The sequence below is a fragment of the Pholis gunnellus genome (assembly GCF_910591455.1).
Source record: "Pholis gunnellus genome assembly, chromosome: 17".
NCBI lineage: Eukaryota > Metazoa > Chordata > Actinopteri > Perciformes > Pholidae > Pholis > Pholis gunnellus.
This window is the reverse complement of record NC_136544.1, coordinates 5,553,500-5,579,349: the sequence shown is the minus strand read 5'-3', so window position 1 is coordinate 5,579,349 and position 25,850 is coordinate 5,553,500. Positions and strand designations below refer to the sequence as shown.

Sequence of the window (25,850 nt, the reverse complement as noted above, 5' to 3'; positions counted from 1 at the left end):
CCAAGTTGTTTCTCTGAGGCGACCCTCGCATGTCAGCAGGGAAGATGGCACCGATTATGTTTCCCACAGAGTAAATCCACAATTTTTTTTTTCTCACTTTTAGATGTTGACAGAGTTTATCCAAAGTTTGGCAGGTTACAGGAGCAACTTATAATACACGAGTGGAGTCCCTCAACGCCACGAAAAGGTCTCTTCATTCAACTAGACGATGCTTTACACGGCACAGTGGAGATAGATCCTCTTAAAATACAAAAAAAGAGTCATACAGTAGATGCATTGCTCTTTAAAACAACTCACTAAAGGGACTTTTAAAAAAAACAAACAACGGCATCATGGGTAAAATAGTCAGGGTGTGACGTATCTGCAACATTAGGTGCAAACTCTGCAATTACACGACAAAACGAACCTCCAAAGACGAACAGAAACAGAACAACTGTAGAGCTCCTTCACAAAATGTTCCTAAAAAAACAAAAACAAAAAAACACTAATCTCTTCGCTCCAACTCAGAGCAGCAGCACTCAGTCATTCCCCCATCTCCTCTACTTTTCACCTGTGTCTTTCTATCTTGTTATTCTTCCAGTTTATTTTATTTTTTTCCATTCATCCTCTCCTCCTCCTCGCCGCATTCAAGCTCTCTCTTCAATCTCTCGCTCCCCTCCAGCAACTTTTAGCACTTTCCCCTCTTGTCGCGCTGCTGGAACTTCCTCAGCCGGCGGCCCCACAGGTCCTTCCAAGGGATGAGCAGGCTCCCCTTGTCCGCCACCACGCCGCCCTGCCCGGGGGAATCGTCGTCCGTACCCAGGAGCAGGTACTTCCTCCCGGGCTTGATCTTGGGGCATTTGCAGGCCACGTCCTTGGCGCGCACCCACAGCAGCTGGTCGCCGCGGCGGATGCGGTACTCGCCTTGTTTGTAGACGGAAATGATGTTGACGGTGAACTTCCACCACTCGCCCGCCTTGTCTCCTTTCAGCACGTGCACTTGGACAGCTGGTGGAAGAGAAGAGAGAAGGTTAAACCACCTACATGGACATATTGTCTAGTGATACCCAAACATACTTGTTCCCCTTGTACCCCTGGGTCGATCTCAGGCCCCATCGGCTATCGGTCTGATGATGGATTAGCCTCTGGGGGCACGAGGCTATGTTTCTGGGGTTCTGATGTAGCCAGGGAATACCCCAGCCAAGACTTCCTTTTTCGTGCAACCAATTAACCAATAAAAAGCTAAATTTGACGATAGCTGGCGGGTTCCATATTGCATTTCTGCCTCTTTTGCTCTCCACACGGACCGTTTACCTGCATTCAACCAAAGCCTGCTCAAATGATATTGGTCAATACTACTTGGACTACAAAGGGAAACCCCTGGTATACTGTATGTACCCCTCCACATATTGAAGCAGCAGTAGCATTTGAACACCACATGTTGCATTGAGAGATCTGAATAGCTAAAAGTAACGGATAAAGAGTTTTGCGATTTCAAGTGTCAGTAGTACTAAAGCAAACTAAATCGATCCAAAAACATTGACAGATTTATCATAACATCTATTTTTACAAAGGTAATCGTGTTAAAAAGCATTCAAATGAACACATTTGGAACATGACCTAGTGTTGACATCTAACAGGGCAGTGGAGCACGACGGACAAAAGACGTTTGGGAACCACTGGCACACACTATAACAGCAGACAGATGCACAACACTTTTATACAGCATTGTATAAAAGGTCCAGGACTTCGCTGACCTTCGACCTTTCCTTGTTATCCTCAGCATACTCCCTATTACGGTTGCCATAGCGCTCCGGGTGCAAACACAAAGGTTCATGGCCCGAGAACATCGGAGAGCACGCTTTCATTACAGGGGCAGAAAAACACTTTTCCTTCAGGTGGCCAGGCTCAGTTTGAGCAGGAAGACGTTGATATTAGGTTCTTTATTGCAAACATAAACGGCCAAAGGAGTTTCTTCTTTTTTTTTTTGTACGATACAAAAATTGGCACATCTGCTAACAATAAAACATCTGAAACAAATCCTTTCCAATCGGTCTATTAGGTGTTAGACTCTGAACATCACAACACCGACCACCGCAGGCCAAATCAAGCCAAACCTGGTAACTATTGGAACGCCACTTGTTACCGATAGCTTCATACCAGCAAATGAGTAAATCTTCCTTCGCAGAGGGTCTCCTGCACCGCTTCCCCGTCAGACAGAGCCGCTATTACCTCATCGCCGTGACTGCAACAAGAGGCAATCGGCTCGGCAGCGATGGAGCTAATCTGTGCTCGAGGTGAAGTGCTTCACCCCCGTGGGTTTAGCTCGGAATGTGCTATTAACGCCTAAGTGTGCATGTGGGAATTCACCCACGACTGTGAGAATGAGTCGAATCTGAAGATTGGATTCGGTGATGGGAAAGACTCGAGTGACAATCAGTTGGATGTGGACCATATCTTTTATTTATACTATTTATCTGTCGAAGCAATATCTGTGGTTTTTGTTCTACACACAAGGATCACACCTTACAAAATACTTTTGCCACGACAATATCCTTCCTTCTCATTTTCTTCTTCAGATTGCTCGGTTAAGTTAGCCTTCTCTCGGCCCCTCTGGCTGAACATGATCACTTTCGGCGCTCATCGGTCGTCCCCCATTACTGCCAAGAACCGGAGGAGTGGGGTGTTTGAGTATGTGTGTCAATGCACGGTGTGAGCAAATTGCACACGATTTCAGAAGAAAGAAGGTTTGTTGGGCTCGAGTAGAGCGAGCTCTCACAGCCCTGCCATTCAGCGCAGACCCCTCTCCTTCATCCAGACACATAAAGGGTGTGCGAGGGGGAAGGGGGGGGGGGGGAGCCCGCTATTTGTCTTCCCAGCCACAGAAAAAGTTCCAGGAGAATCGGGATGTGTTTCCGACCTCATGAGCTGTCCGGGGTTCTGCTCCCAGAGCCCCGTCCAACTCCGCAGCGTGAGAATCCGGCGGAGATAGCGCTCTCCTCTCCAGAGCCGAGGAGACTCGGTTACAGCGTCCAGACTCTCTGTCCGCGTCGGCCTCTTTCTCCTTTCACTCTCTCTCTGTCTCGAGTGCGTTCTCAGTCTGCGCAGCGTATCGAAACACACACAAATCCACGCCACTCGGTTTTGAGCTTAAATGGACACCGGAGAGAGACACTGAGAGCACAACAAATCTATTATGAATTGGTGCACGCTGACACTGTTTGGTGAGACGGTTGACAGAGAGAGAGAGAGAGAGAGAGAGAGAGAGAGAGAGAGAGGCGATGAGTGTGAGATGATCCTGCACTCGCACAATGTCTGCCAACCGGGGGCCTCCCCTCACCGCCAAACTTCCAGCTGGGTTTATCGTCTTTGGGTGGTGTGCTGCAGCTTGACACCGCATGCCACCAACAAGCAAAGGGGCTAATGAAATTAGGGCTCGCTTAATTACCGCGCTGAGGCCCCTGTCCCCTGTGGTTATCAGCTGAGTGAATGATCAGGGACCTGTTACCCTTGGGTGAGCACAGAGGGGTGGCCTGGGAGGCTGGTGGGGGGTGTGTGTGTCTGCCTTTGAGCACTATCCCGGAGCGTCGGCAAACACGCGGCGCTTTGATTCATTGTCCTCCCGGTGGCAGGGAGGGAGAGGGAGGGTGCGTGTGTGCAGAGGAGGGTGTCAGGCGAGAATATAATCCCTTTGTGTCCTCCATCTCCGTAGCTACGGCGGCGGTGAAAAACAAAAATTGAATAAACAAAACATATTTCTTTCTCTCCGGGGTGGCAATCCGTCACCGTCCGCCTAATTTACCACCTGTTTGTGCCCCGAGGAATGCTCGGTTGCCGGCACAGCGCACAACTGTGTTTAAACAAGAGGGCCCCTTCCCGTGACCTCCCCGGGGGGGCCCCGTATCACCAACTCACACACGGGGGGTTGTGGCCCCCAAAAGAACAGAGAGGAGACCCCCGAAGCTCCCACAAAAGCGAGGCGACAGGCCTGAGAAATGAATTAGGGCCGAGGCGGAGGGAGCGCATGCTAAGCAATGATGTCTGCCACACTGGCTCAGCAGCGGCTCAGGCAGAATCATCTGCTTCCAGACGAACTTCAGAGAAAAGCAACAGGAACCGCCCGCCTTGCCTGACTCAGCCCGACTGATTTATAGATGCAGAGCCTGTCTCAGCTCCGATGATTAAGATTTAAATCAGTCGTAATATGAATAATGGCTGCGCTTGGCTTCCCAGCAAAACACAACAAATGGTCTGAATTACTGTCTACTCAGCTGTACGCGGGAATAAAATGTATTTGGCTAACAGTTTTCAGCTGGATGCCGTTTTAAAGTCCATAAAGATGATGTTTCAGCTACGATGATCCTGAATGAGAGGCAAGTTAGTCATGTCTGAAAGCAATCAACATTCGGGGTTCGAGCGGAGCTAATAGTGAAGAACCTTTTTTAACAAAGATAAATGTAGGTTTTATTTACAGAAGCACCCTTACTTTCTTTTTAGAGGAGACGAGATGTGTAACGTTTGATTGAACGGAGGGTTTTGTTTTGTGTCTCTGTGGTTAACAGATGTTGATCCACCACTAACCGATAAACTATTCCGTTGCCATGATTAATGGTGCAGAAAATCCAAAGAGCGCCGTGGATCATTTGCCGTGTGAGTGAAAGTAGAGCTACACAGTGGGAAAGTGTAATGAAAACAAGTGTTCTACTACTGCCTCAGTTGTATCCCTATATGTGTTTGAATTACAGGTATGGCACTGGTTTTAGTGTGAAGTGTAAATGTCAGTATCATCAAGCATCAAATTTCCGTCTGGGTCCAAGTTGTCGGTTCGTGAGACACAGCTGTCTTTGCTTTATTCTGGTGGCACCGACGTTTTTCAAAATATCACGTCATACCCTGTGATATGATGTTTATTTGCCTGGCACTACACTGTTGGATGTATTTCAGCTGCACCACTTGTTCTGTGGATTCATCTACAACATCATGTGATTGCCGTGTGTGTTTTGGCTTCTCTTATCTGTGTGGGATTTGCTCTTAAAACTTCAAAGTTTTTGCTAAATGCCTCAGGCTGACTGTGTTGGACAAAGCGTATCCACCGTGCTTGTGTGGTCTGTCCTGCTTAGGTTTACCGTAGTTCAGACATTCACACTTTGACCAGAGAAGAGGTGCAGCGGGGCGGGAGGAGTGCACAGGCTTTTCCTTAACACAATACATTTAGGTCTCTTAGGCAATCCTCAAAGGAAAGACGACACATCGTTAGCATTTACACAGTATAATCCTCCATCCTGTTCTCAGTTAAAGGAATAGTTCAACCATAGAGATAGAATAGAAGTAGAATTGAACTGTTTTCCAGATGTCATTTAATTAGTGCAAAAGAAAATGGCTATTGTTGTTTGTTGTTATGGTGACAACACACCACTGGGGCTGAAAAGTGTAGTCGCTGCTGACCACCAGCCCGCTGTTTGGCTCACATTCAGTACCCGGTGTAGCATTAAAGCATGGTGGAATTAACAAGCTAGCTAACTAGCCAGCTGTCCACTAGTTAGCTAGTTAGCTAGCTAGCGGTCTAATTCCACCATGCTTTAATGCTACACTATGTACAGAAAATGAGCCGAACAAAGTTGTCCCTTATCCGGCGATAGCAACGTGCTTTACCTACGCTGTGACAAGAGTGTGTGCTTGAAGCATTAAGTTATTAAATTTTACTCATTTAACGTTACTACTCCACAGCTTGTTTTAGTCTTTAAAAGCTCACCTCAGTGAGCCGCGACTTGGCGTGAGTTTGTTTAGTTAATACAGAAGTTAGCCTGCCACAACATTTGAGGAAGTATCATGGGAAGATTGATGCCACTCTAATCGGTACATATGGAGCAGGAGCCTGCAGTCAATTAGCTTAGCTTAGCACAAAGACTGGACACAGGGGGAAACAGCGAGCCTGGCTCTGTCCAACGGTAACAAAATCCGTCTTTCAGCACCTTTGATAGCTCTGTTCTGTTGCCGCCATCCTTCTCTGTGATCTGTTTTTCAAACAATACAGATGTTTTGACTGGCCTGTCGTTAAAGTATAGTTATCGTCATAAAGTATAAGCATATAATAATGATTTGATTGAGGGTAAATGCTACCTTTGACCTGTTATTTGACACCAGAAAAAGGAGAGACATGGCAATGAAAACACCTGCACTGTGTGATCAGATCAGCTGGATCAACATACAGAAATGAGCAGAACGTTGGCCGGCAACTCTGTTTTCCGTGTCCAGACTTCAAAATCATCCACGTTTTGGATGCCGGTAACGGAGAGGAAGGATGTGTGTCCAGATGAATCTGAATTAGAGGACGTTGCTTCGGGCTGTGTAAGAGCAGCACCAGGGTGCGGATTAGGTTCGCTCGGGGGTCTGATTAATTGAGACATCTGACCTCTTGACTGCTGGCTGACGTCTGGCAGCACACATTCCTGCATATTGGACTCACTCACCGTAGTCTTTTTTACAGTACTTCTTCATGGTGATCTTCATCTTTCCCTTGGAGGCTTTACAGTGAGACTCGCAGTCTAGGGAGAAGAGGTGAAAAGGAAAGACAGAGGCAAAGTTAAAAGGCAAATTTCATCCTGCGATTCATAAAATGCTTCCGCGTGTGTCATATGGTCCCTTTGCGTCACACTATTTGTGCCCCCGGGGTCTCCGAGAGGCCTTTAAAGTGCCACTGTGAAACGGGTAATAGCTCACACAGATCCTCCTGTGTCTGTCAACACACTCTTACTATACTCCTTCCCAGCTTTTACACTCCAGCCTGCTCCCTCGTCAGTGTCCTGGCATGCATTGTGTGAGCTCTGAGGGCTACAGAGGACACCCCCCGCACAAAAGAAGGTCGCGGGGGGGATATTAGCGAGCGACCTACCGAAAATTAGCAGGGACCCCTAAGCAGCGTCTAATCCACGTGATGGGAGAGAGTGAATACTCGAACATAGAATGTTCTGCGGCCCCCAGAGAAAGAAGCTCTCGGACTTCTGATTAATGTCTCAGCCGTGTCCCCTGCACACCACCAGTGCATGTGTACCTGCCAAAGGGCTTTATCGATGGCCGCCGCTGTCGCTGCGCCAGGTTTCCTTTTGTAACGAGGGCGCTGGTGGGACCAGAGTGCGAACTGAAAAATTGAAATCATTTGTTCCCTCCACTCTCCACTGACTGACACAAATTGGAACCAGATCATCTCTGAGTGTTGCCCCCCCCCCCCCCCCCCCCCCCTCTCCCATTCCGCCTCTCCGAGAGCAATAAGCCTTGTGCTCTTTTCAGGTGGGGTGGGGGGGTGGGAAAGCTGGGCTGGGCAGTCTGAAGAGAAAGGAGGGGGCAGTTGAGAGAGAGAGGGGGGACCTTTCAGCTTGCCTGAATATGGACAAACTTCATTATTTCTTCCAGCCCTCTGTCCAGTCTTCCCCTTTCTTCCCCATTATGCTCCGTGTGAATGAGGTTGCCTGGGTAATGATTGAGGAAGAAAAAAACGCCCCTCTCCTCCCTAAAAAAAGAGCGGTACGGGACGTGGGCTGAGGATCGAATTCATGTATGTAGAGAAAAGCATTTCTGGTGGAATGCCTGCCTGCTTTATAGGGTGGCGGGAGAAATAAGAAAAGAGGAAATCCCAAAGTAAATGAATTTGACGAGTCCATATCGAGCACGCCTGATTTCCATGTAAATGAAGTGCCGAGGGCAGGCGGTGGGGGCTTTATCTCCCGCTGGCCCCTGGGGGTCTTTATCATACCTCCCTTTGATAGCTGACGTTGCCCATTAGCCCCTTTAGCGCAATCGCTGCGCTGGGCCATTACACCCGCGGCTCTCATTAAGGGCCAATCTCCCGCTGCGAGGACAAACGCCTCCTTTGTGTGTCCCCGCAGCAGTGCCCTGTTCATTCTGCGGGGTCCCCCGGGGGACCACACTGCTCCTAATTTGGAGGGTGGTGTCTGTGTGGAGTCTCTGACAGGAGTCCAAACTCCGCACAGTCACCATAGTAGGAAGTGGGACTCACAACAAAGCTGAATGAAGTCAGTGGCGCCACTCTCATCAGACGCTGATTGATGATCAGAGGTTGACTCATTCCATACAACCAAAGCTGTATCATGGTGAAAGCTAATATAATATAATAAATGCATACTACCAGCTGAGGAAGCAGGTTTACAGCCTGTTAGCCGGTCAGTTACTTCTACGAATAGCCATCCTAATCAGCCGCTGAAGGACGGGACAAATTACACTTCAGGTAGATATTTTTGTTGCACATGGTCCAATGCCAGCAGTCCAGCACGGAGACGCTTGTCGGAGCACATGTACAATGGGGTCGGGCAGGGCTTCACTGTCGGCGCAGCCGGCCCTGATTGAAATACAAACTGGTGCAAATGAAGCATGTAATCAGATTAGGGCTGAAACCCTGGGGAGGCTGCCGGGCAGGCTGGGAATACAGGCAACGAGGCCGCAGGGAGCGCTGGCAAAAATATCTGGAGTTTACATCAGCGGCACTCAGACCTCACTGACGTGTGTTCAGTTGAGGACTATACGACTACGGACGGATGAGAAAAAACATTCACGGTGCTCGAAATGCACACACAATTACATGCATGAAGGAGCCGCTGCTTTAGTTTAGTTGCGCAGTGATTAAAATGATGAAAAACACAATCATATTTCAACAGAAAAGACATTAAAACAGCAATAGCACTTATTTGTGTAGGTGAATTATAAAACGATGTTTTGCGTTGTTTAATTGTTCTAAAATCAGCTGTGTTGCGCTGTGTTTCTCACCTGACGGCTCCTCGTAGCTGGTGTAAGTTGCCGTAGGAGATGCAACTGGGATCTCTGTAACAAAGAGGGAAATAGATTTTAACATTGTGATCAAATTGCAAGGCACACACAATAAAACTTAAGTGTTGGGGGAATATATGTAGCTCAATTTCCTGGTTATTCTCCTCAGAGCAGAATGTGAAAACCCTCAGAGCACAGATTTAATGGGATGTCTTTTTAATGACTGATTTTAACACGCAGATGTGCCGAAATAATGTGTAACAAGACTGTGAGTTTTTTTTCCATTAATATTCCTTGTCCCTCCGGATTGTGGTGTGTTGTAGCTACGGAGAGCCAAGGTCACCGGTCTTGTTAAAGTCGGAGCTGGCAGGGAGATATCACAAAAATGGTATATCGCGCTATTAAAAAAGCCAAAAGGCATTATCTCAATAAATATACATTGAAACCAAATATGTTCTTCAAGAACCCCATTGCCTCCGGCGTTCACACATTTGTTACCTTCCCGACAAAATGAGAGAAAAGCTATTCCAGCAGGTTCGCGGGTTTAAATTATCGTTCAGGATTCCGCTCAAACAAGACCACAGACGCCAATGTCCAATTTCCACACAGGCCTTTATCAGAAATGTCAACCCCGGTAACATAGCGGACAATTGTTAGTGTGTACATGTCCTCCCGGCCATCGCCGTTATCTTATCTGACCACGCCAGCCAGCTACTTGATGCTCCCAGCTAATGCGGCTACCTGCGACCCCGCTCTGTTTCTGCGAGGCGTTGGCGTTTATTGCCGAGGGCCTGGAATCTGCAGGCGGCAGATACGGCCAATAAATATATCAGCCATCATTCCCTTGGACTCGTTCTGGGGATTTATTGCGAGACACACCGTTAACGGCATTGAAGGCACGCAAGGCCATGTTAGGCAACCTCTGCTGGTCTGTTTATCCAGGCTCTGCTTTGAACGGCCAAGTGTCTATCCAGAATGTCTCAAAGGTAACACGAGATGAGTGTGAGCCATGGATTCATGCATAACAAGCGTGTCCTGTCCTTTTCAGGTCCTGTCCTGAGGTTCTCTCTTGGTTTTCTATATCGCAAACCAGTGTGTGACGTAAGGGTGACTACGTCCACTTCTTATGTACAGTCGATCAGTGAATTGAATGGAAGCTATTGTAAGTGACGATTAAAATATAACGCGTCCGTTTCATGCCGCGTTCGGGGGCTGCACTAAATGTTTCTGAGGGTCTGCCATTGGCCCGCACTTAGATCAGCCATGCTTCGCCTCAACAAGCTGCCAGAACCAAATATTTCAAATAGACACAATGATTCACTTTGTTGAACCCCTTTCTGGTGTGAGTTTAAATATTTTTCGCTCGTAGAAGTATCTGAATTTTAGGATTTATAAAGACTTTATTGTTGTTTTAAGTTGCCACATGTTTTATCAATAGTTAATTAATACATTAGTTTTTAATGCTTTATGTATCATTTGTTTCAAAAGGCGTAGTCAGAACTCTCTTTGGCTGCATATCTAGCGCTGCTTTTTTTAAGTGCCCCTAATTAATCTTGATGACATATTAGAAAGCGAGGAACCCACAGCCTTTTACTTCCATAACAAATGTTTATGGCTCAGACCTGATGCCTTGTTACAAGATGATCAAGTCACTAATGAGGTGTTTGGTGTTTTCTTCCCTTTACAACCACCCGTAATAAATGTATTTACATCAGTTCTGATGAGGCAAAGTGCTGGCCAGCCAAAGGGACATTTTCGCAACGGGGCAACCCAAAAGTTTTCTTATGAAAAGTGTATTATTATTACCGATCGATATCATGAACCCTCATTAAGAAAGTTGTACCAGTTCCCCTATAAGAGGTTAACTTGGATTAACACAACAACGTCCTTACTGATGCAGGGGGCGATGGGGGAGCGACTCTGCTGGTAGCCCTTGGCACAGCGGTTACAGGTGATTCCCGTCACACCGTCCTTGCAGGGGCATTGGCCCGTCGTCTGGTTACACGTCTTCCCCGCTGCTCCGACTGGATGGCAGTCACATGCTATGGAGGGGGAAAGAAAAAAAAAAAAAGGCACAAGAACATCAAGCTAGATTATACCCGAGTAAACATCTTGTGATTTGAAAAATGAAAACATGAGTGGTTTACAAAACCAGCGCCCTCAAAAAAAAAAAAAAAAAACATATCGGCTTTCAGATGGCTACAGTGTGTCTCTGCCCCGCCCCTTTTGCTGACTCTACATATTCCATACAATAAAAAGTAATCGCACGGAAACCTAGCGAGGAATCATTTACATGCAGGCTGCGTTTTTTTTTTCTTCTTCCAGACCATCACAGATGGGGAACTGGGCCCTGCACCAGCATAAAACCTCAATCAAATTACACTGCTTCCCTCCACCCATCGCGACCACGGGATTCCTCAATAGGTCTGCACTGGAAGGCACGCAGAGCAGCAAATAGCTTGATTAATTGTAGTATTTCACCCTCACCGCACTGTATCGCTCTACTGTGTGTGTGTGTGTGTGTGTGTGTGTGTGTGTGTGTGTGTGTGTGTGTGTGTGTGTGTGTGTGTGTGTGTGTGTGTGTGTGTGTGTGTGTGTGTGTGTGTGTAACGCAAAAAAAACGCACGTGTGTTATGGGCGCTCATCGGGGGTGCGTGTGTCTTTGAGCTTGTCTTGAGAGCAGGCTTTGTGTCCTCTGCACCGTCGGGATCAGACGGACTGTGTGCTCTTCAGATTGAGTTTCCAATGTAGAGCTTTTTGGCAAAGAGTTCTCTTGCAAATACTGCCTGCATAATGTTTCCCATAAATGGATGAGTGGGACGCACTTCAAAGTCGGTCTAAGCTGTTAGTTGGGAGGATCGCACGTTTAAATGTGAGAAATTTGTTCTGTGTGTGTGTGTGTGTGTGTGTGTGTGTGTGTGTGTGTGTGTGTGTGTGTGTGTGTGTGTGTGTGTGTGTGAGAGTGTGTGTTCTGCCAAACATTTACCATAAAGCCAGTGTTTGAAGTGGAAGCCCAGCCTCCCTATTAGCCCTGCATGTGTTATATGTACCAGCCGAGTCATTTGAAATCTGCTTGAAGTGGTCCAGCAGAGTTTTGGAGTTGCTTTTAGTTGGAATTTATAATAACGAGATGCTTATTAAATCTTTTTTTTTTTACAATATATATTTTTTAAAGCTCCAACATCTTGATTTGTGTAGTGAAAGCATCTTCCAAGTGTATTTGTTGAATTAAAATAACAGTTATTTAAAAAAAAAGTGGGATCCAGTTCATTTCCTGTGAGAATTCAACATGAATATGTTTCTTATATAAAATGAGGGAGGGCTGTTTAATGGAAAGTACAAACGCAATAAAATAGCCATCAGCTAACAATAAACGAATGAACAATTACATCATAGAGAGGAGATTTCAGTCAGAACGGTTTCTACCAACAAAGTTTTCTTTCGGCTGCTACTTTACGTGCTCATCTACCAAAAATCAGAGGAATAAAAATCAGTGAAATAAAGTCTCGTGTTTGCTCTGGGGCATTTATACACCTTGAGCTTTTACAAATAATATATCAGGGTGGGCGCCGAACAATTTACTCCTAAAATCCAACATTGTTTAGTTGCAGTCTGCGACGACTTATTAAAGCATTAGTTGACATTTTTATAAACGCGCTCATTCGATATCTTGCCGAGAGTTGGATGAGAAGATCGAGACCACTCACAGATTTGTTCTGTAAGTGGACCGGAGATGTCCAGGTCCTGCTCCAGAAGTAAGAAAACTTCATTCAGAGTCCCGTCGACAGTTGTGGCATGACTTTGGTTTTCTATACAGCTATCGCCAGCAGCCACTTAGCATAGCATAGCTTTAGAGGTGCTGGTAGGTGTGATTTATTACCAGAATAGATTTGAGCTATCTGTTTCCATCTATTTCTATTCTTTGTGCTAAGCTAAGCTAACTGTCGAAGAAAGTTAATAAGCCAATTTTCTGAAAATGTCAAACTAGGCCTTTAAGATACCATGTAAAACACTGTTTAATTTACTCCACATTAAATGTGATAGTGCTTATAAGGCAATTGAATATCAGAACGCTACTATTTTTACAGTAAAGACAGCTAGACTGTAGTGTATTTCGTACCACTTCAATCTCAAAAGTCCAAAACCACAGCCTCACTGCCTTCACAGGGGTGCTACAAACTTGGACAGATTAATTGATTTCAACCTACAGTGGGGGCGGCGCTGTGCCGAGGCGGTTCGGAGGAGTGCCGTGCAGTGAACCGTGTACCAGCTCCGTCCCCGTGGACTCGCTGCGCATGGTTAAAGGCTTAGGCTGCCAAACGTTTGGGTGGGGGGGGATCGTCGTTCTCCAAGAGCCGTGTTTACACTGCGCTTGATGAGGGGTGAAGTTGTTAATCTGGGAAATAAAGCATGAGGCATTCCACGCTGCCACTATAGAGACGTAGGTGCAGAGACATTTTTTTTTCTTTTCTGCTAAACCTCCCGACTATTAAGCAAATTGTTAACGGGTTAAGGAACGGGGAATGAAAGCAGACTTCCTCCGGGCTGTGCTGGCCCAGCGCTGTATTTCCTGTCCAACAACAGCAGGGTGGGAGGATTGGCTGATTTTAACAATAAATATAGTGGTTTCTAATTGATGTCACATCGCCCTGTTTTTGTCACCTGAGGAGACGGGCAGCAATCAGGCTGTTTAGGTTTCGATCCCGGAGCGCCGCGCGGGATACGTGAAGGGATGGGGAGAGGGGCTTGAACTGTTCAGGTTACAGATCCAGCTGTTTGGAAAGACTTTGCAGAGATCTATTGATGTTGCGACATCATTAGGCGAAGAGAGAACCTCTATTACTCTAACCTGCTCCCAGCCCCGTCCCCCCTGAACCCAGCCTCTCCCCAAATATAACTTGTGAAAATGTTTAGGCTGGCTGGTGAAACAATGCAGCAAAGGACCATTTGCCTTTCTTCTTTTTTTTTTGAGCACAACACTACCACATGCAGCAAATCGATCCCAGCGCGGGCTGATACAAAATACCCAGATCTAATAAATGGAGGCCCTGTTGTTCGAGCCTTTGCTTTCATTTCATGCCCGCTTTTATGCAAAGCCGAGTGAATAAAGAGGGGAGGACTGTTGTGGCATGCAGTAGGAAATATCATGTTGCTGTTGCTGTGTTTTAAATAGCCAGCGGTGTACCGAGGATTGGGGCACCGGAGGATCCCGAGACCCTTTCCCCAGGCCGTCGTGGATGTTGCTCAAGACCGCAATATATGCATCTGCCCAAAGTCACTCATTTGCCATTAGGATGTGGTAAAGGATTGTTATGGAAATGTGCAATGGCATGCAAATAAAATTTGTAGCATTTAAAAAGTCCCCCCCCCCCCCATCCCTATTTAAACAGACTATAAACAGAATTTCCCTCCAAAAACAGCATTTCACATCAATGCTTCCCACTGCCACGTAGTCAGAGACAGAGCCATAGATATGTGCAAGTGTTTCGTGCATCTATGGAATATTTTGCCGGTGAGCGTACAGCCAGAGTGGCTGAGTGACAGCTCAGGTTGTTTGCTCAGGGCCTCGGATCCTGTCTTTAGTCCCTGAGGTGCTGCGAGACAGAAGGAGCCCCAGCTTTTGTCTCCGCACACATTAATCCTTGGCGGCTTTGGTCTCGAATCTGACGTATGTGCTCACACCTGTGTGTGTGTGTGTGTGTGTGTGTGTGTGTGTGTGTGTGTGTGTGTGTGTGTGTGTGTGTGTGTGTGTGTGTGTGTGTGTGTGTGTGTGTGTGTGTGTGTTGTTTTTTTTGTGCCTACGTGTCGTAAGTATGAATAGGGGAGAGGGACGATTAGCGAGTTGTTTCCACCGCTCTGTTCAGCGGATCAGCTCACACCTCTGTTCTGTTTGTTATGTTTGTCTTGTCAGGGATCCACAGAGGACCCCAAATAGCTTGGGAGCTCCACGGGTCAGTTCACCGACACCTAGACAGGTGGGCGCTTTTCTCCACAACTTTTTTAAAGAATTCCTTTAATACCTGAGGTGTGAAACAGACGGTGGTGGAAGAAGCACACAGATCCTTTACTTAAGTAATACACCTTCACCACGATGGGAAAAAACTTGGAAGTAAAAGTCCTGCATTCAAAATCCTACTTACAGTTACTGTGAGGAACGTTTAACTGGTTATGAAACATGATTTATCACATACATAGCTAAACAAGACCATCAGTGAGACGATTGGCTATTTCTATATAGTTGTTCTTAATTCTTCAAATTGGAGCTATGGGGTCTGGGGGCCCAAGCCGTATTGCTGAGCCCGCTGGAAGGAAGGGAGGCACGGGAGAGCCAGAACCAGGACTGCTCAGGGCAGACTGTCAGACCTCGCTGCAGTAAAAATTCAGGTTTTTTAAAGGTTATCTGGTGCTTGGAAACACTACCGCTTTTGTACACAGAGACCCCCGCCAAAATCAACACATTTTAAGCTTTAGGTGAAAGTATTATCAGCAGAATTTACTCAATTTATCAAAAGTAAAGTTTCGCTGATCAACGTGGTGTTAGTTTAACTACTTTATAAACAGTTTCGTAGTTTAGTTCAGTGGTTCTCAATCTAGAGGTCTGGTCACAATCAAAGGATCACAATAAAAATCTGAAAAAATGTGACGTGACTTATGGGAGAGGAAAGAAGAGAAAACAAAGTTCTGCCACACAAATTTATGTTTATGGAGTCATTTTTTTCTAAACGTTGCTGGTTTTTCTTTGGTGGAACCGCTAACAATTCATACAGTGTTTATATGCAGCTAAGGAGCCAGGTTAGTCAAAGAAACTAGGGTTACATTGGTAACTGACATCTGAATGTTGACAAGAGGCCCAAACTAGACACCAATTTCTTGTAAAGCGTCGCACGCCAAAGTCTTTTGCAATGCACTTATTTTAAACGAGTAAATATAGTGGAAGTGAAAAGCAGCATAAAATGGAAATAGTTAGATAGATCATGTACCTCAAAATTGTACTAAAGTCACACTTGAGCATATTAACTCGGTTGCTTTCCACCACTGGAAACAGAGCATTGGTGAAAAGCATGTGTATAAAACGTTACATAACCCTTACGTTAGAGGGAAGTGTAACAGTTACACTGTGGAAATACTGGTGGCTGTGCACAGACAATGTTATAACCTCTGACATATCCTGTTTCCTGTTACCTTTGCAAGCCCTCCGGTGAGAGATGGACTTGGTCATGTCCCTGTAGTAACCCTCCTTGCAGTAATGGCAGTGGCGTCCGGCCGTGTTGTGACGGCAGTTGAGGCAGACCCCGCCACTTCTCCGGCCTGACAGCTTGTACAGCTCCATGTTGAAACGACAGCGGCGGGCATGCAGGTTGCAGTGGCAGGCTGAGGAGAGAGAGAGAGAGAGAGAGGCGTTGAGAAATTCTGCCATGACATTTTGCAGATCAGCAAGCCATGATGCCTTTTAAGTGAAATAAAATGCTCCGTACTCAAACTGAAACGATCCCATGTGGCACCATTTGAAAACCACGTAACTTCAGTTTTGCTGATTTTCATTTTGTTCACTCCGGTTGCATGGTTTCATAGTCCCCAGTCAGTTGAGAAACTCCGAACTCTTAACCCAATGCGGTGTCATCGAGCCTCAAAACACTGCTGTTTTTCTTAGCTCCTGAAAAGCTGACATTTTGGAAATATGAGCTCGTTATCTGACAGCAATGAACTCGACTACGCAATGTTTACAGACCTTCCGATTTGCAAGTGTGGTACAGAGCCAAACGAAAGTCGGGTGAAACCCTGAGAAAATACTGTATATTTACTTGACACCACAAAGTCTCAATCTTCTGGTTTGAGTTTGTCATTTTGTCAATAGGTTACTGAAACAGATGGCGCGGCTTGGCTTGCTTTGGTTTGGCTTGAGAATAATGGAGCCTCTAAAGGAAACGCCCTGGTTCGGGCTCTCTTTCGGCCTGGCCACCTGCTTGTGAATTTAACCTCTGAACCCCAGTGATGTCAGACAGGAAAACGTTCTTCCGCTCTCCCACACATCTGAGAGGCTGTTGATTTATTGTCATTGCTATTTTCACTCGTTAATGCTGACCCCAAAGTTCATATTCCTCACACACTGATACGATTTAAAGCCTCTCTTATGGAACCCCTGTGTGTCCATTATTAAATAAATAAAAATGATGTGAAAAAATCGCTGTGTAAAATATTTAAATGGACTAAAACTCAAGTAATAGTTGAAGAAAATATCAAAGCTGGTCGCTTTACTGTAAAATGTAATTTAAACATTTCTATTTTCAAAGTTAAGAGTTCTATTGAAGTTCATTTTTATGTAGCTTATCAAGCTCAACGCCTGCTACCAAATTTAGCTCCTGTTAGCTCCTGTTAGCTAGAGCAACATCAATGTCAAAGTCATTATGAATAAACCAACTAAAAGCTGCTGAAATTAGACACAGTAAACAGACACAGTAGCTAGCCTAACATTGCACCTCTCGCATTATTTAGCTAACCTGCCTAGCCGGCTAGGCTGGGTTGTGTGACGGTGTTAGCAGTGTTAGCTAGAGGGCTACTGTTAGCTAGACACCACAGAGAAAGACTTTGTGCCACTTTGGACTTCACATTGTTGTGTTTCTCTCTCTGAGAAACGTGTTTTGAAACTCTGAACAGCTTACTTCAGCTGCAGCCATTATTACCGACTCGTCACCTCAATTTGGTGCAGCCTTGTCAGGCTAAATAAATATAAGATGTATATACATCAGCCGCTAGATAGTTGATTCAGAGTTACTTTTACATTGTTGTTACTCTGGTTAACAGGTGGGAACTGGCTAAGCTACATGAATACAGACAGGTGTTAGTGTTTATTTACAGCAGCAGCTTCTAGTTGGTTGATTCAGAATTACTTGCTAACAAGAGCAGCTAACTGGCTAAATCTGGTAGCAGTTGTTGAGCTTGTATGCATGAGGATAAGGGACATGTGATTGATTAAAAGTGAGAGGGAAACACCTATATGCCATTTTGAAATGAAATATCTATAATTAAATAAAAATGTACTCCTATAAAATAAATATTAGTGATTTGTTACTTAATCAATATTGAACAATGCAGGGCTCTATATTCTCTCCTGTTATCCTAATGTAAATTATGTTTTACCTTCCCCCCCTTTATTGGGCTGAATCAGGCACGTACCATTCATATGAGCAGCCCTCACAATCCCTCACATTCCGGTAATCTCTCCATCAATGCGCCCGTCTTAATGTTATTACAGGGAGATGCTGGCGATAAGACTGTCACATATGCTCCGCGTTCATCAGTGGTCTGAATCACGTACAAACCAACTCACACCTGCCATAAGGGAGCAGAGCTGGCAGGTGGTTGGGATTCAGAAAACACTCCTTCTGAATGGGGGGCCCACACACACACACACACACACACACACACACACACACACACAGAGGTGTTTGGCAGCTGTCACAGGCTTATCTACCACACTACCCTCCCCAGGGCCGATCCAACACACACTACACCAAGCTTTGAAGAACTCACACACACACACACACACACACACACACACACACACACACACACACACACACACACACACACACACACTCCCTCCTCCCTTTCCCTCTTACTCTTTACTGCTTTCTTATCCCAGATGTTATCTCCACTTAAGGGAAGTGTGAGGGAAAATGCAGCGGGGCTTTTTTTTTTTTTTCATGAATAGGAAATGGAATGCTCTCAGCTTTCGGTGCTGAAGACAGCCGATGCTGGTGCTGTACTTTCATCTTCCAAAATATTCAGACACAGATGTGTTTATTGCAACACTGCGGCAGTAACTTCAAAGAACACAATTACTTTTTAAGAACCAGCCAGATACAAAAAGAAAAAACAACTAAATACATCATAACTTATCTCCTTTTTTCTTGTGTTTCAATCCAGCACAAGCAAATTGATGAAGTCTCATAAATTGATCTGAATCTGTCTCTTTGGCGACTGGTCACTTAAATAGGTAAAAAACGAACTTTCTTATACGTGTGTGTGTGTGTGTGTGTGTGTGTGTGTGTGTGTGTGTGTGTGAGAGAGTGTCATGAGATTAATAATCTCCGCAGCTGTCCTCAGGCCCTTCTAATGAGTGCTGTACTATCTCATCCACACATCCCCGCTCTGCTCACGCGGTCGCTGCAGTTGTCGTCCGGCAGGAACAACAGCTTCGAGCGCTGATAAGCCGTGTTTAGAGCAACACGTTACGGCTACGTATCGAGAAACTGTGCTCCAAGAGTGAAGATATGTATAAGTGAAGAATTAAGAGCCCCTTTTTTCCCCAGACGTACCCACACGGTCCTGTCAGATGAACTCATACCTCTTCATCAACACCAGCAGTCATAATCCCAACAATGTTCCTTTACATTGGTTTTAAAGTGGATATTAATTAATTAACACAATATGTGTTGCATACAATTGAGGAGTCAGTGTTAAGGTTGGCCTAGCAGAGGCTAGATGTTTCGCCCAGTATGCAACTTTTACAGGGACGAAGGGGACGGCCATCTTTGAATGCGGCATCCTGATCTCATTAATACATCCATGGTTTCAACCATTTAGCTATCAAATGTTAATTTGTTACTTTTAGTGTCTTTTTATGCTCCTCTTTGTGTGCCTTGCACTAAAGAAATCCTAGAATGCTATCGATTATACAGCATGTAATGTGTGTCATTTTCACATCAATATATATGAGCCCTTTCTTTCTCTGTAATGTAACACAACCCAGCTTGTATTCGCTTCGTGCGTTTCCAAACTTAATTAGAAAGTACATATATTATCGTAGAATCATATTCAAGAAACGCCTAAACGAGTGAAACACAAAATTGAAATTCCGAACGTAAAGTGAGTTTATAAAGGCATCGTTACTGCAAATCGTCGGTTTACTGTGATTTTGCACTGGACATCCAGAGTAACAAGGTGTCTTTTCTGGGTCTGCTTTCATTTGGTTTCAAGGGCCTACTTAGAGCTATGCTATTCCAATCTATTTATGTTCAAGTGCCATCTATCAGGCTTAGTGAAGGAAGAAGCGCTCGTGGTGGGTGTGCATATTGGATGGAAATCACGCATCCCACGGCTCAGTGGAGGCGTGTTTTTTTTTTTCCCCGCTCCGTCTACAGAGGAGAGCACACTTCAGAAACAATCAAACGTCTGTACACGATGAAATAATAACCTAATGAAATTTGGTTATTAGAAACTCAGCGCCGCAGCGGCAGATATTTACCAGCCCTGTCAACGGGTGTCATATGTTTTTTAACCATACAGTCTGAAGAATGCGCCGCCTCTCCGGACACGGAGAAAGATGGAATTCCAGCGCGATTGTTGTTGATTCAGGACCAATTCCTCTCTCACTGTGTATAATCCCGTACAGTCACTCATAACACGAGCCGACGACGTGCGCCAGATCAAACATAGCAGCCTGCGATCGGAGGAAAAGACAACACTTGGGCCTTAACAGATTACGGAGGCATATTTTCCTGACAACAGTTGGTTTAGTGGTTGGATACTTCGCATACACACTGCACTTGGTGTGAATGTCTCTATGACAGTTTCACGTGTTTCTTTGAAGAAGGTGCATGTGTCGTTTTTTAGTGTGCTTCTACACGTCCTTGCCTCAATGAGCTCTCTCTTCATGCTGTAGAAGAAGCGTCAAACATACTTGAATCTGAGGCCTTCCTGCAAAGCATATGGAGATTACACAATGCTTGCATAACACCTGTATTGTACATGTGGGTGATGCTGCAGAAGTGTCAAAAGGCTTCGTTAATATCCATGAAGTGGGTACGCATTTTTTGTATTTGCGGTTCATGCTTTAGACCACAGCTTGACATTATAGTGTAAATATTTTTTTACGATACAAATGGAATACTCAGTGGAAACTGTTCTGACATTTTAAAAGTGATGATTATTTACATTCCACATACCTGGACTTGCGCTATAATAAAGGAGCTTTCTCGCACTTTTTTCGATGCAAAATTCAATTCAATTCAAAGTAACCTGAGATCTCCTTACATCAGTTTTGATTGCTGCCGATTTATACTGTCCTCCAGCATTTTATCATCATTATAAAAACATGTTTTGTCCCCCAAAATAATGCAAACTTTATTAATGACAAACAATGCTCCACGTTAAAAACTTTTTTTTTTACATTTATTTTATTTGAGTTGTTTTTATTTATTTTATTTCTTCCTTGTTAAGGATATTTGTGTCTATGCTGGGACAACATACCAAGAAAATCCTTAATTTGACCAAATGTGTATGTTGATTTCCTGATTCGTTCTGTTTTGATGAAAGAAATCAACAAAATAAATGTTTACATTGCAAGATAAGATCACCCTCGGGGTCATGCAGATGCGACAACCATGAGTCGGCCTTTACTCTGGCCTGTAATTATTAAACAAGCTCCAAATGCCGTGAACCTCAAACCATCCAGCACTGGTGTCAAACTGGAAGGTAATGTCATCATGTATGACATTGAAAGCCACGCTAAAGCTATTTGGGTTGGGTTTGGACTTTTTAAAGATTACTTTACAAGTCTTAAAAGTTTTGATTTGCTTTGGTTTTAAGATGCTCAGAATGGTAATTTGTTAAAACGAAAAGTAATCCTGCGAACTAATCATTCTTTGTTCTGCTTACTTTATTTATCTAAGTCAACCAGTTTCCTAATTTCCACTGAATAAACTGTTCAGTTAAATCAGACTAACACTTAGAAAGAACAAGATAATGTCACTTGCCATTTTTAAGTCGGAACAATTTCACGAATTTAAGTAAATACTACATGAAAGTAAACACAACTAAAGACTAATAGTTGTATGTATATGGTTATATAGTTACCTTTTTCAAGGCAATCGGTTTCCTAGTTTCTTAGTAAGATGAACTTGTCAGATTTTACAGCGTAGTTACAAAGTTTAATAGTGTATTTACCCACTAATACATGCCCTATATGCACTACATCATTAGACTTTTAGTGTTACCAAAAAAATTGAATTGTAATGGAGCTTTGATGCATGAAGTCATGGCTAAATCGTTTGCTTAAAACTGGGATGCTGTATGCCTTGCTGATCAGGCAATGATTAAGTCAGTCATTATTCTCTGGAAGTAGTTCCTCTGTGTGATTATAAGGACATCACTGAGAGTCACTGATCACATCATAATCCATAAAAATAGATGGCACAAATATACCATTAAAGTCCTGGTCGGCTGGAAGTAAATCATAAAGGATTTCTGCTACAAAGGTTCAATAAATCAGTCAGTTTTATGGAACATGGTATCAGCTGCCACGGCTATAAAAAGGCTGCGCTGAGACTCATCTTTATTCGAGCCAAGACTCCACCAAACACGCGTTTCTGTCACGCGGCGTCCGTGGACTCTCTGATGAAGCACGTTTGACCCGGTGTCGCACAAACTCAAAAAAGCGAGCGCTACGATCCGTCACGCTCTGCTGCTTCCTGGCCGACTTCCACCGGACGCACGTTTCCCCACAATTAGTATTTCAATCGCACATCACTGCAGCAGCTGTGATTTTGGATGAGTGCGAAGACAACAACAACAAAGGACTTCTGCAACAAGCTCTCCAGATGATGAATCCTTTTACAAGTTTCCCGACTGCTCTTGATGATTTCACTCGAGGCCAAAACCATGTCGACAATGAGAGAGGAAATCAGTTGGAGCTGTTAAAGGGAGATTTCTATCTCGCACAGAGCGGTGCAGGTTTACGACCTTCTGAGGACTGCCTCATCAAGAGCAACCTCGTCACCTTGGTGACACACAAACAAATAAAGCATCGAAACAATGTGAGCCAATATGAGAGTGATCTAAAGACCCTCCTCTTTGATCAAGTTAAAAAAGACATGGCAGTTGGCAGCAATGACGGTTCTTTCACTTTATTCCGTCTATGTATTTCAGATTTCCTCTGTTGTGCCTCTACGATGTAAAATAATGGCTCCTTATTACTGGCTGAAGGTAGTAATGAAAATCAGTTGCTGCGGTCTGGCCAATAGCTCACAGCTTGAGTTCATAGATTACTGAGGACAATAACAGATCCAAGGTGTAAGAAAGTCCAGGTTTCTTTTTTTTGGGGGGGGAGGTTGCAGAAAATAAGCTCTGTGGCAAACACAGGTTTATGATACTAGCGTGAATACATTCATCAGAAGTAAAAAGCTGACGCTATGCTATCAACAAACTTCACCGCGCTAGCATGACTTCACATCACAGACACGAAGCTAACGGCGGACTGATCAGCGCGATGGCGTTTCGTACTCTCACTTAGCCGCTAGTAGAAGCTTCACAATTCACAAAAGGGGTATTTACTGAAGTATTTTTATGCAGAGGAATAAAAACGTTAAACCTCTTAAGCTTGTGTTTATAAAGTTGCAAGATACGAGATTGGGAGCATTTCGATTGCCTCTCAATGAATCCCAACATGGATCATAGCTAACAGTGCTAACAGCTAACTACAGCAAACGAGCTGACAGAGCTAACTGTACATATACATATGTATATATATACATATATGTTTGTATATGTGTATAAATATCTATATGTGTGTATATATATATGTGTATATACAGTATATATATATATATATATATATATATATATATATATATGGCAAGCATGATGGTGATGCAGTTTTGCCAATGTGGGCCTATTTGCATTTTCTGACAAGTAACAACTGACCAGATGCAATAAACTGTAACTACAACCTTTAAAAACATTCTTTCAGAAGCCTTTAGGTGACTTGATATTAATTTTATTTTTATTTTATTTATTCTGACAAGAATCATGACAGCTGTCCACTTCAGAATTGATCTGAAGGGCAAAGGCTAACTGAGCGGTTTAGCTGCATCTGCCTGGTTGTGTAAGGACAGATGCTATCAATCTAATGATGCCATCATGGCCAATTTGGCAGCAACACCTCTGTTCCCTGTGGGGAAGGTGTGTCTGCTCTGCTACCATAACAGCCCACGGAGAGACGTAATGACCCATCACTCAGCTCACCTTTCACCTCTGAGGAGCTGCCAAACCACACAAGAGTGCACTTTGTGCCCCGAGACCAGATAAGAGATGAAAAAGGTAAAAGCGGAGCTAATGAATTGAGTTATCCTCGAGATGAAAGGCTATCTAGAGCCATCTCGCTCTTCTGCTTCACCCAGGTCTGAGCACGATCCTACGTCTGTGGAAAAAAAAACATGTTTGTCCAGCCTGAGTTAAGGGAAAAAAATCATTTTATGGTTGTTTTAACCAGAAATTATTATTTTTCCATCATTAAACGCAAACCACGATCTTTCCCTGACCTTAACCAAAGTGATTTACCACAGATAGTAAGTGTGGATGTGAACCCTGATCACTCAAAAAAACTATTCCCTCTGAACATAATCCAGGTATAGCAATTACATTTGTCATGTAATTGGAGGAAAAAGAACAATGACGTATGATTCCACCACACGTGTATTTAGTCTGCTGCATTCTGGGCTTCAGGGTGCCCTACCGATTAGCGAGACCTCTTTAAAGAGACAATCTTGAGTTCAAGCTCTCGTGTTGGGTCCTTGGGAAGCACACTAAATACCTGTTGACCTCTGACCTCCCAGGAATTTCCCGAGCATTTTAAGAATAATCAGCATTTTGGTCGGTAACGTTCTTTAAGGTGGTGCTGCGAGCGCCATATAGCAAATATGTGTATAATGTGTTCGTGTCTCCCCGCTCTCTCCCCCCTCAGCGTGGGAACAAGTCTCTCTCCCACCTGACTTGCGCGCCTCCTCTCTCGCCACGCAGCGTGCGGTGATGTCATGGGAGGCGTTCCCTCTCCCTTTTTTATGAGCGCAGCCCCTGTGATCTCTGGCGGGGATCAATTAGCCGAGCAATCAGCGCCGCCCCCTTGCGCTTTTGTGTGCGAGCAACTTGCTCGTAAACCGCTCGGTTGCCGGGGCGAACGGGGGTGGGGGGGGGGGTTGCACTGCCTCAACATAAACAGCCACCCATGTCAAACTGGCAGGGGCAGCGCTGCAAGGCTCCGTCTCGGCGTGCTGTGTGTCGTTAGGTAATGCGATGTGACATCAGCTCGTGCAACGCACCATTAGCGGTGCAATTTAGGATTAGCTGGTAATAACGTGTGTGCAGTAATGAGCCTGCTAGTAATGGCAGGCTATTTCAACAGTAGTTCTCTCTATCAGCCTTTGATCTGCATACTGACTGTACAGGCTGAACATACCATAATATAGACAGTATATATACACTGTGTTTTATATTTGATGCCTTCACAAGCATTGTGAAACATGTCACATCCCCTATACAGTGTGTGTGAGCCCGGACTAATGTGAACCGTGACCCTGATTCACCCACAAGAAAGGAGAGCTGAGATTCTCCAGCAACATGTTGTAATTGCGCAATCAGCAATGACCGGAGTTCTTCACTCTGCTCTCTCTCTAAACAGGCGCTGCTACGCGGTGCCAATGATAACACACCCTCTCTTATGAATAATAATGCGTAATGGCCGGGCCTGTTTGTCCTCTCGCTGCAGGGTTGGGAGCGGTCCAGGGTGGGAGGCGGGAGTGGGCGTACCGCCGGTTCTCTTTGCTGGAACGTAACGCCGTGTAATTGCAACAATCTCGCCTGGGATCTTTGTTGCGTGTCACCCGTTTTCTATCGGCCATTCGTCTTGTCTTTGTGCGCTCTGAACTTGCCAATTAAAGCGGCGGCGCCATTAGAAAAGGGAAGGAATAGCAAACCAACGGGACAAAGGGGAAACACAAAGAAGAGGGGAGCAATGGATGTTCGTGTCGGCTTTATTTATTTGGCTTTTCCTCAGATGTCCGGGCCTGTCCTCTCTTACACCTGAATCGCCACGCATCAGAGGTCACGTGTTGAGCCCAACTCTTGAATTTAGTCATTTTGTCACATGTGAGGTTTGCTTCCTGAGCGACCTGCTGGAGGAAACAAGACTGGACTTAAAAATGTCCAATTAAGGCGTAAAGCTGATGGATTGGTGGAGGAACATCCTGCTGTCGCTGGTTGGCAGGAGCGTTGGGGCGTTGACTGGGGAATACTTCCTCTTTACTCTCTGTGTGTGT

General features: G+C 44.8%; 1 protein-coding gene across 1 annotated transcript in view; it reads right to left on the bottom strand.

Annotated features, from left to right (window-relative positions):
• Positions 1–356: 356 nt before the first annotated feature.
• ntn1b (netrin 1b) overlaps positions 357–25,850 on the bottom strand; it is a 40,027-nt gene continuing 14,533 nt past the window's right edge. The window contains exons 3-7 of the mRNA XM_079177487.1: positions 15,940–16,128; positions 10,650–10,799; positions 8,758–8,811; positions 6,450–6,524; positions 357–987 (exon numbers count right to left, since the gene is read on the bottom strand). Coding sequence (XP_079033613.1) covers positions 668–987; positions 6,450–6,524; positions 8,758–8,811; positions 10,650–10,799; positions 15,940–16,128 — 788 coding nt within the window. The 3' untranslated portion in view covers positions 357–667. The remainder of the gene's footprint in view (positions 988–6,449; positions 6,525–8,757; positions 8,812–10,649; positions 10,800–15,939; positions 16,129–25,850) is intronic.